Source organism: Cotesia glomerata, linkage group LG5, assembly GCF_020080835.1.
Source record: "Cotesia glomerata isolate CgM1 linkage group LG5, MPM_Cglom_v2.3, whole genome shotgun sequence".
NCBI lineage: Eukaryota > Metazoa > Arthropoda > Insecta > Hymenoptera > Braconidae > Cotesia > Cotesia glomerata.
The window spans coordinates 9830968-9842499 of NC_058162.1; the positions used below are offsets into that span (position 1 = coordinate 9830968).

At 30.1% G+C, this 11532-nt stretch overlaps 1 protein-coding gene across 2 annotated transcripts in view; it reads left to right on the forward strand.

Annotated features, from left to right (window-relative positions):
* The window catches only part of LOC123265092 (tolloid-like protein 2), an 84639-nt gene extending 74948 nt beyond the window's left edge, over positions 1-9691 (forward strand). The window contains exons 9-14 of one of the 2 annotated variants that reach the window (XM_044728704.1): positions 6666-6788; positions 6860-7178; positions 7255-7546; positions 8172-8385; positions 8472-8719; positions 8797-9691. In XM_044728704.1, coding sequence (XP_044584639.1) covers positions 6666-6788; positions 6860-7178; positions 7255-7546; positions 8172-8385; positions 8472-8719; positions 8797-8955 — 1355 coding nt within the window. In that variant the 3' untranslated portion in view covers positions 8956-9691. The remainder of the gene's footprint in view (positions 1-6665; positions 6789-6859; positions 7179-7254; positions 7547-8171; positions 8386-8471; positions 8720-8796) is intronic. The other variant, XM_044728703.1, reaches the window with a different exon arrangement.
* The last annotated feature ends 1841 nt before the right edge of the window (positions 9692-11532 follow it).

Here is an 11532-nt window from a genome sequence, read left to right on the forward strand (position 1 = left end):
AGACCGACTTGCTTGGTCTTCAATAAACGCAATCGAGTCCACTAAGAACACTTTGATCACGTTCCGCTGTCTTTGGATTGAATACATTTTTACTTTTGACAGTATGCGATTTACGAACACCATTAGACTTTCGAAGTTCTCTTGAACCTTTCGCACGATCCATGATAAAATTTTCAAAACAATTTTCACAAATCAAAAAACACGTGTATCGACTACTCACTTCCAATGTCAAGTGTAAAATGAAATTTAACCAAAAATTTTCCATCTTATACTTGAAATTATTCTATTCATACAAGATAATAGGCGTGACAAAACCGGGCGCTTGCAGCTGCCGTACGCTACCTGCTCTAGTCACAACCGAGAGGTTTAATGTTGCTTCAGTAATTACTAAATATCTTGAAAACTATTCATCGGATTGACTTGAAATTTTCAGAGAATATTCTTAAAACATCATACTTTAAGAAAATGAAAAAAAAATCGATTTTTCAAAAATTCTAAGTGCATCTACCCTAGGGTGGTTCATTTCCGCAAAAAAAATTTTTTTTTCGGTGCTCATGCAAAATATTAATCTACATATAGAAAAAAATTAGGAAAACGGTTGACCCTGAAGGCCATCCCTGCAACTTCCCGCTAATTTCATACTTAGGCGCTTAAAATTGCACCAATGACGTTTTTGAGCTCTTCGAGCTCAAAAATACAATTTATGGGTTATTTTGAGTTCTCCGAGCTCAAAGAGATTGCTTTCCTATCCTTTAAAGCTCTTCGAGCTCAAAAGTCTGATAGAGATTTGAGAAGACACTATTTTTTGAATTTTTAAACCACAATAACTTTTGAATGAATAAACCGATTTTTACGCGGTTAGAAGCATTTGACGCAGTTTTTCAAGTTTCACAAAGAATCTTAAATTTTGAATTGATCGCGCTAGGAATTTTGGAGTTATTTCGAAAAAACACTTTTTTCGGTTTTCTTTCGTTCACGATATCTCTAGAATGAATCAACCGATTTTGATCGGACTGGTGGCGATCGACGTGGTTTTTTGAGGTTAAGAGCTGATTAGTTTTTGGAATTGAACTATTAAGCCGTTTAAAAGTTATTCCAAAAAAACCACATTTGAAAAAAATTTTTTTTTCCGTTTTTTGAAGATTTCTCAAAAGGTATTGATCTGAATCGGTCCAAATAGTTTTCAAAATCTAAGTTTGGTCAAGCCCTTTCGAATGGCACCAACCGCGATGAAATCGGTCAAGCCGTTAAAAAGTTATAAGCGGTTCACATACTTTCACACACACACACACACACACACACACACACACACACACACACACACACACACACACACACACACACACACACACACACATACAGACGGTGACAACCTCGCGGCGATAGTCAGGGAAGCTTCTTGTGACCTTCAAACGTCGAGATATGATGAAAACTCGATTTTTGCAAAACGGGGTGAAAACAATAACTTCCCGATTTTTGAAAATCTTCGATTTTCGTAGCGGGAAGTTAAAAAAATTCTTACCAAGTTTGAGCTCTTAATAATAATTTTAAGTACTTACAATAAAAATTTAAAGTTTTACCATTTAAAATGCATGTAAAAAAAATTTTTTTTTTTCAAATTTCTAATGCTTACCCGGCTTTTACAATATTGCAAATCGGTTTGATGGACCATGTGGGGAATTTCACGTTCTTCAAAATAGCTGTAGAGTTGTTTTTGTGTAACTCGCACTGGTTCACCGGTAGGAGTCGTCAAAGTACAGTTTTTGAAAAAAATATATTTTTTTTAATTTTTCGAGCAAACCGCCAAAAGTAGGAAGAAAAAAAGGACTGACTCATAAAAAAAAAAGTTATCCAACCAATATTTAATGAATTTACAGCCATTTTTATACCGGAAAACGTAATAAATTGATAAATACTAACTCATAATGTTATTTAGATTCATTTTTTTTTATTTATTACCATTATATTTCCCTACACTAAGAACTTTTTTAAAATTAGTATAATTTTTTACTCATAATGAATACAAAAACAACACATGAATTCATAAAAAAGCAACAAAAATTTAATCAAAATATACAGGTTACGTTATTATGTAAAATGCTTGAAATGTGATAAACATCTAAATAGTTATAAAAAACAAGTTAATAAATTTCAAATAATTACTAATGTTATTGAAAACACATCAAGATTTTAAAGCTGAATATAGTTTTTTGGCGCACGTTGGAAAGTCTTTTCTACATTGTTGAACCATTAATAATAAATATTGTTTCTGAAAATTAATAAATTTTTTGTTTCTTCAATTTTTACAAGTAGTATATTTATAAATTGAATTAAAGTTCAAATTTACCAGTATTTACACTAGTAGTGTCAAAGCACATCCCTACTATATTGTCAGTAATATTCCACTCATTTAAGGGGTTAGGGGTAGTCAGAGGCACGAAAAAATGAGAATTTTCAGTATTTTTTTTTTTGCTATTAAATCATGTTATTTTACAAAAGTAGTAATATGGCATTATTATACAATGTTTTGACTTGAAGTCACGAAAGCCCACAAAACTTGCACAAACCTTCATATCCTATCCCTAGTATTCTCATCATAAAAATAAAGCGTCTATTTATTTCATAAGAATGCCCAATGAAAGAGCAGGAAGGAATATATTCACTATCACAGTTATTACATGAAACTACAATTTTAAATCCCAGCCCACGTGTACTAGCTGTTAGAAATTCAATGTTTCCATCACATTTCTTACATTTCACAAGAGCAGAAATGGCAGTGAATACCGTAATAAAATTAATTATTCGAAATTCAGAGGTGCAACTTTCAGGTACATCGTTTTCAGTATTTTGTTTCAGTTTTTTAGACGATGTACTCCGAACACTTTCATCACGTTCCACCGTTTTTGGGTTAAATATATTTTTTCGTTTCTTTGAATACGACTTACGGATATTTTCAGATTTCCGAACTTCTCTCGAAACTTTTCTCGTATCACGTCCCATAATAAATAACTTCAAAAATAATATATTTTAGTAACGCACAACTATCGACTGCTCTCCGCAACTGCCACAGGCATACTAGTGACGTGGCAAAAAAAAAATAATTTGTAGCACTTATACTACCTAGAAATTGTAATTATATATATTTAGGTATTTATAAATTTAGGTACTACTACATAAACCAAAGTCTTAGTTCATGGATGACAATATAACCCTAAAAGGGGGTTTCTTGAAGCTGCCGCTAGCTATCTGCTCCCGAGCGCTTTGAAGTACCCGAGCTCTCTTTGTTATTTGTCGAATAACTCAAAAACTAATTATCGGATCGACTTGAAATTTTCAGAGAATATTTTTAAGATATTACACATAACGAAAATGCAAAAAAAAAATAATTGATTTTTTGAAAATTCTGACTACCCCTAACCCCTTAACGATTCAAAAATAACTTCAGCTTCATTAGCTCCAGTAGATTCATCTAAAGCAGGTACACCGAGTAATTGTTCCACATCCATTCCGGAAACAACAATAGGAAGTCTTTCGACTTTTTTCATTGGCTGATTTGAAAGTTCCGGAAGTAACTTACCATCCCAATGTACGATGAGATTTTGTGCAATTTCCTCTATCCCGTCTTTCAAATTCCCAGCAACTATTTTTCTGAATTTTAATCGAGCATTGTGAATAGTCGTGTAACTGATATTATAATTGTCAATATCTAATCCAAGACTACTAATGACAGCAGAAATAATATGCATTGCACTCTGATTACTGGTTTTAGTGCGATCCAGTACTGCTACTAGAACTTCCGTCATAACATCAACCTTACGTTTCCTTTTAGCTTGTGGAAGCTCATCTTCGTAATCTGACAAAGGTCGTTTTTCAGATTGATTTGATGATTGGCTACTTTCTTCATTAGACATTGAGAACTGCAATAATTTTTGACTCAGATCTACAAAAAAATAAATGCATATTAATTATAAAATAGTAGATTACGATCTCTTAAGAAATAATTATTTGATATGATTTTATAAAATAATCGTTCCATAAGTCTTTTAAATTGTAATAGTGAGTAAAGATAATTTTGAAAATAATAATCTGTTAAAAAGGAGATATATTGATACGCTATTGTAATGAACAAAAATAAAATTCTAAACTTTTTCAATATCCTAAGGATATGACGACAGAATTGACTAAAAATCGCAAAAATGAATGCCAAAAAGTGTGAAATTTAATATGACAATAGGATAAATTCATTATTATGAATGCAGAAATGACAATTCAATCATCAGTGTGAATAGAATTCTATACTTACTAAATTCAATGTTGTTATTTTCATCTTGTATTTCATCCTGCATATCTTGCAAAACTGATTGATCAGAAAGTACTATTGCATTTTTGTTTAACTTAGATATTAATGGTAAACATTTATTGCCATCATTTTGTCGACATTCTTCTAAAAATAATTGTATATCACTTGGAAGATTCTCAACTTCACTATTATCAGCAATATCGAATAATTTGTTCAATTGATTAACGAAATTTTCCACTTTGTGCTTTTGATTGTCTGAGAGATTGTTAAGAGATTTTCGTTTCTTAATGTCTTTGTAATCGTCATAAAACTTTTCAAATTTCCGAATACTATTTCGTTTCAGTGTCGTGGGAATTCCAATTTTATCCCACATAGCCTCTAATTCATCGATAGCTTCGGTAGTACTGATACGTATAGTCAATTTTAACGTCAAATGTTTATACATAAATAAATTAATAAAGTCACGATAAGTAGGTAATTTATAACAATTAAATTCTTTAATTTGAAAGCCAACTAAATAGTTATATGTCCTATTACCAATTACTTCAGTCATAATGAACAATAGTTAGGTTAGAAAGTTAATGAAATGTAATTAAATAAATACTGAAGAATATCAAGAACTAATTTAAATACGATATATACCATTAAACACAAGTGACAGCAAAAAATTGATATTAAAATAGTAATTTGAATATAGTTTATTAAAAAATTGGCTTATTCTGTCTTAGTATCAGCGTCAATTGATTCTCGGATTAATCACTTAATACAACAAACAATGAGAAAATTATTTTGAGGTTAGGTATGCCATAAAGGATCAAATTTGTCAACAAAGACAATAGAGACGGTAATATCATGCTAATTAACTAGAGCAATGTTAGAATATCCCATCTCGGGACTGCTTGGTGCAATTTTTCAAAGAATGATTTCTACTTATTCAAAGTTGGCGTGAATAAAGTTGACAATGAAAAAAATTAAATTTTTTGCTAATTTTGGAATTTTGTTACAAAAAATTAAATAATCTTCATTTTTATTTTTTTGGTAAACGACAGAAATGTTGAAAAATTGCAAGATCTATGTTACAATTTTATTCTTGTAGTTTTTTTATTAATTTGTGTGTTTTAATATTTATTATGAGTGAGAAATCATAATGATTTTAAAAAAAATTCTTAGTGTAGGGAAATATAATGGTAATAAATAAAAAAAAATGAATCTAAATAACATTATGAGTTAGTATTTATCAATTTCTTACGTTTTCCGGTATAAAAATGGCTGTAAATTCATTAAATATTAGTTGGATAACTTTAGTCTACTGTCCCTACTACGAAGTGTTTGGCAACAAAATTCTAAACCGGACAAACTTAATTAATTTTTATGTAAAAAAATGTGAGGAATTCAATGGTGCTATTTGCCAAACTGCATGAGTAACAGCAAATTAGTTATTAGCAAAAAGGTGTGCAAATCGATGCTAGGTCATACTTTAATCGCTATTTATATTATAGTTAATAAAGATGATTGCCTGAAATATTTTTTTTTGGCAAGCCCCATTATTGGTTCATACGAACCAACCATTTTTTTTTATAAAAATCAATTAATTATTAGTCCAAAATAATTAATAAACTTTTACAAGCGAATGCTAACAGCTGAGTGAGTTACCGACGCAGTCCGCGCAGCTCCGAGCGACTGGCGGTGATGCGCGCGCAACTGTTTCGTTCAAATCACCCTTCTAGGTGATGTCTCTGATAAAAATAATTTTTATGAGTCAGTCCTTTTTTTCTTCCTACTTTTGGCGGTTTGCTCGAAAAATTAAAAAAAATATATTTTTTTCAAAAACTGTACTTTGACGACTCCTACCGGTGAACCAGTGCGAGTTACACAAAAAAAAACTCTAAAGCTATTTTGAAGAGCGTGAAATTCCCCACATGGTCCATCAAACCGATTTGCAATATTGTAAAAGCCGGGTAAGCATTAGAAATTTGAAAAAAAAAAATTTTTTTTACATGCATTTTAAATGGTAAAACTTTAAATTTTTATTGTAAGTACTTAAAATTATTATTAAGAGCTCAAACTTGGTAAGAATTTTTTTTTCTATATGTAGATTAATATTTTGCATGAGCACCGAAAAAAAAAATTTTTTTGCGGAAATGAACCACCCTAATCTACCCCCTTAATAATGAAAAATTAGTCATTCTCCAACAATTTGGATCGGGTAGCTGGCTTATAATATTAACTATCTTTGATTTATTATATTTAAAATACCGATCTTCATATATTAAATATACAATATTATTAATATTATTATTATTATTATTATTAAATTTTAATTTTTTTTTCGTTTCATCTTCAATATTTATTGGGAATTTTTTAGAATTTGATGAATGCGCGATGACCGATCACGGATGCGAGCACGAATGCCTTAATACTTTAGGTGGATACGAATGTTCCTGTAAAATCGGATACGAGTTGCACTCAGATGGAAAACATTGTGAAGGTATTGATTTTATTTAACCAATTAAAACCAATTTATAAATAATCTATTATTAATCGAATTATGAATTTCAGACGCTTGCGGGGGAGTTTTTGACGCTAGCAATGGAACAATAACCAGCCCTTCTTTTCCTGAGACCTACCCGGGCAACAAAAACTGTATTTGGGAAATAATAGCGCCCTTACACTACAGAATAACTCTAAACTTCACCCACTTTGACTTAGAGGGGAACAGAATGTACCAGCAGGAGTGCGACTACGATTTTGTAGAAGTCTCCAGCAAATTAGGGGACGATATTCTAAAGAAGCACGGAATTTTCTGCGGCTCCAAGATCCCTACGCCGATTATTTCCGAAGGCAATGCCATGAGAATCGCCTTTACGTCTGACAAAAAGTTAGTTTTTACAGATTAATTATTTTTTTTAAGAAAGTAACGATTTGATTTTGAATTATGCGGATTTGAATTTTAGCATACAAAAATCTGGATTCGCGGCTGTCTTTTTTACCGACATGGACGAGTGTGCTAACAATAATGGCGGGTGTCAGCACGAGTGCCACAATACTATTGGCTCGTATGAGTGCTCTTGCCACAATGGGTTCAAGCTCCAGGACAACGGGCATGATTGCAAAGAAGGAGGGTGCAAGTACGAGATCTTGAGTCCTGTTGGGACAATAACTTCCCCGAATTACCCGGATTATTATCCCTCGAGAAGAGACTGCGTTTGGCATTTCACGACGACTCCTGGTCATCGAATTAAATTGGTAATTGGTCACGAAATTGTCACTTATCCTATATTCACTGACAGAATTTTTTTTTAATATTTGAAGAGCTTTCTTAAACTAAACTTCGAGAGCTCAATTTTTAATATCAATGATTTAATAAATATTTATTAATAGTCAAAAAATCTCAAAGGTGTTTTTTTCACGGAAAAAAGAAAAAGAGAAAAATTACATTATATAATGTAACGTGGTGCTTCATATAAAAAACTGGAAAAATTACAGTTTCTCTGAAAATTAACATAAGTTTGAATTTATAAAAATGTTATTTCGAACCGCAATTTTTCTAGTTTTTTATATGAAGCGACGCTTATGACTATTTATGATGTAATTTTTCTCTTTTTCTTTTTTTCGTGTTGTATTATAACTAGATCTCTTTTAATTCGGGACTAAAATTAAAAAATCAAATATGGTATTTTAAAGATAATGCTCTCCGCTTTGACCAAAAATTGAAAAAAAATTTGTAGTCTCATTTACTAAGTTCATACATAAATAAACGTAATTAATATAATATTTCACAATATCGTTATAAAAAATGAATTGTCATATAATAACTGCAATATATTTTTACAATTATTTCCATAATTATAAAATATAACATCTCTAATAGATCTTCAAGGTCTTCGAAATGGAATCGCATCAAGAGTGTGCTTACGATTACATCGCCATTTACGATGGTGACTCACCAGACAGTCATACCCTTGGGAGATTTTGTGGAACTAAAATACCTCATCCAATAATTGCAACGAGTAATCAGATGTTTATGGTATTCAAAAGTGATATGTCAGTACAAAGAAAAGGATTTTTAGCTTCTCATACGACAGGTATTTACTCGCATAACTTAAAACCTAAAATTATCCAATTTATATACACAAGTACTAATTATGAGATTATACTTACTCAAAAACAGCATGTGGAGGCCACCTGATGGCGACGAGCGAAGTTAAATATATTTACTCTCACGTGAGATACGGAACTCACAACTACGATCATCGCACAGACTGTGATTGGACAATTGAAGCGCCGATTGGAAAAAATGTACACTTGTCATTTTTGTCATTTCAATTGGAGTACGAAGAAGATTGTGCTTATGATTTCGTTGAAATTTACTCCGGATTAGATGCTTCCAGTCCCAGTTATGGAAAATTTTGTGACTCAGTAAGTGTTTTAGACTTTTCATTTTCTTTGAATCGAAGAGAGTGTTAATTGATTTTTTTTTTGTTTATTTTGTGCAGAATATTACGGAGATAGTGTCGATGAACGAAGCTCTGTTGATAAGATTCCGTTCTGACGACACTGTGTCAAACAAAGGATTTTCAGCGGCCTACGTGGCAGTAGATCGCCAAGACAGCGATGAAAACCTCGGTGGAATCGACGAGGAAGACAATTTCTGATCTTCAATGGGGCTCGGGAATTCCCTTGAGCCTCGAGAACGTGACAATAGCGCCAGCCGTTTATCAGCGGCAAGTCGACGCACTAAAACCAACCAGATTTCGCCGTCAGTAACTTATCAGCGGCGCGCATTTCAAGATTTTTTGAATTTGCAAAATTTAAATCAAGATAATAATAAAAATGATAATAATAATAATAATCATAAGTATAGAGTTAATGGCAATAGATCTCGACGTGGAAAATTAAACGGCTTTATTTCGATGGTGAGAGACAATTATCGACCGCGCAACAGACGGAAAAAAAACCGAACTAATCATTAAGATTTATTTGTTACAAAATTCAATGTTTTTCATTTCATTCATAGGCCGTAAATGTGCCATATTACATAATGTTTTGTTAGAGGATTTTTGAGAAAAAATTAAAAACCACAAGTGGCAGAAATTTTTTTTGGAAGTAAAATTATTGCAATACGTTAATAATCACTGCCTTATCCGCGATCATTTTTTTAAGTGATTACTTTTTCGTATAAAGTAAATTGTAAGAGTTAAAATTCTTTAATAATAATAATTATAATAATTATTATTAAAAAAATAATAAAGTACACAAATAAGAATGTTTATTGTAGATTTTTTCTGTAAATAGATAGTAATGAGTTAATACGTAGTTCGATTCACGCCGTACTATTTTATAATAAAAAGAAAACGTACGTTAATGACGATATTAAATACTTACTTGAATTAAATTCAAAAGAATTATATATAATATGTAAAATTAAATATATATTGAATCAATGAATAAAAAAATAATTTTAATGAACATTGTTGGCTTTAGTGTTATTCTAAAACAAATGGATTTTCTTTTAAATATTTCCAGAGTTCAAACCTTCAAAGAATATTTTCTTACAAGGATTTTTTGAAATTACAATTATTTTCATAGATATAGCTATTTTAGTAACGTACTATCGAAGCGGTTTGAGCTTAGTCCAAAATTTTAAACACGTTGTTCTCGAAACTACTTTTTTCAAGACGACGACATCTTAAATTTTATTGAAATATGAAAAAATCTTCGATTTTCGCTATTTTCCAAAAATATAAAACAACAAATAAAAAATACCTGTTTTTGAAACCTCAGTTATTTAACGAAATAAAATATTTTTTTCACTTTTTCCGGATTCAGAAAATATCAGTATCCTTATTGAGTAAGATTATATATGGGGTATTCCATACCAAATCGACCACTTTTGAATCTGACCCCCCGAGAAAAAATGTTTCTATATAATTATATATAATCATATATGATTATATATGGAATCACATATATAATTATATACAATTATATATGATCATGCATAATTATATATAATCATACATGATTATATATGGAATTGTATATGAGGTTATATATAATTATATATGGAGCAATATACAGCCATGCAAGATTGTATATAGTCCCATATATAATTATATATAAGTATATATAATTATATATGCTTATATATAATTAACAGACATAAAAATTTTTTCTTTGAAAAAAAATTTTTTTTTGGTAATCACAAAAAGTGTAAAATGATGTTTATAATTACGTTTAAATAATTCTGAAATACAAAATTTGTCACATTTCCTATGAGATGTTTTGGTCTGCTCTGCTACTACCTAATAGTGAAATCATTATTTATTTTATTATTTAAATAAGTGTTATATTATAATGAAATTCGGTAAAATAAATAAATTATGAATAATGACTATCCAAATATATATATTAAAATCAATTTTTATATTCCATTTATGATAAACTCATATGATACATTATGTAGATCATAGAATCATTACCATCTAAGACAGCAGCATAGCAGACAGACACTTTAAGACGCACGGAGATCACCAAAGTTAAGCAGCATTGAGCAGGGTTAATAGTTGGATGGGTGACCGCTGGTTTTATAGCTATAAAATTATATCTCGATATTTTTTTTTTGCATTTTAATTGGTTACACAGAATTGCGTAGGACCATATTAAATATTCTATCCATAAAATTAACCCAATAATTAATTAGATGTAATAAATATATAATTAAATATTGTTATATATAGTTATATATAGTTATATATAATTATATATAATTAGATATCACTATATTTGGCCATTTTTCATATATAATCATATATAACCAATTTATATATAAATATATAAAATTATATACAAATATTTTTTCTCGGGCCCTTTAGATTTAGCTGAAACTTTTATATTTTTTTCTACCCTTTGAAAGACATTTTTGAGAATTTTTTCAAATTTTTATATCCAACCCAAAAAAAGTTATGAATTTTTCAACAAAATGGCTTTTTTATTTTCAAGTAGCCATAATTTTTTTAGACACTGACCTTTGGGTACCTTTTTTTTTTTTTAATTTTTGTTTTTGAATGAACTTTTCGACAAAATACACAAAAAAAAATATATATGATAATTCTATAAAATGATCGATTTTTTGAGCAAAATCGTTATTTTTTCAAAGTTCGTCACTTTTTTTTTATTTTTTTTTTCTCAAAAAAAAACCAATCAATTTGACAACTATTCCCGCTCATCCC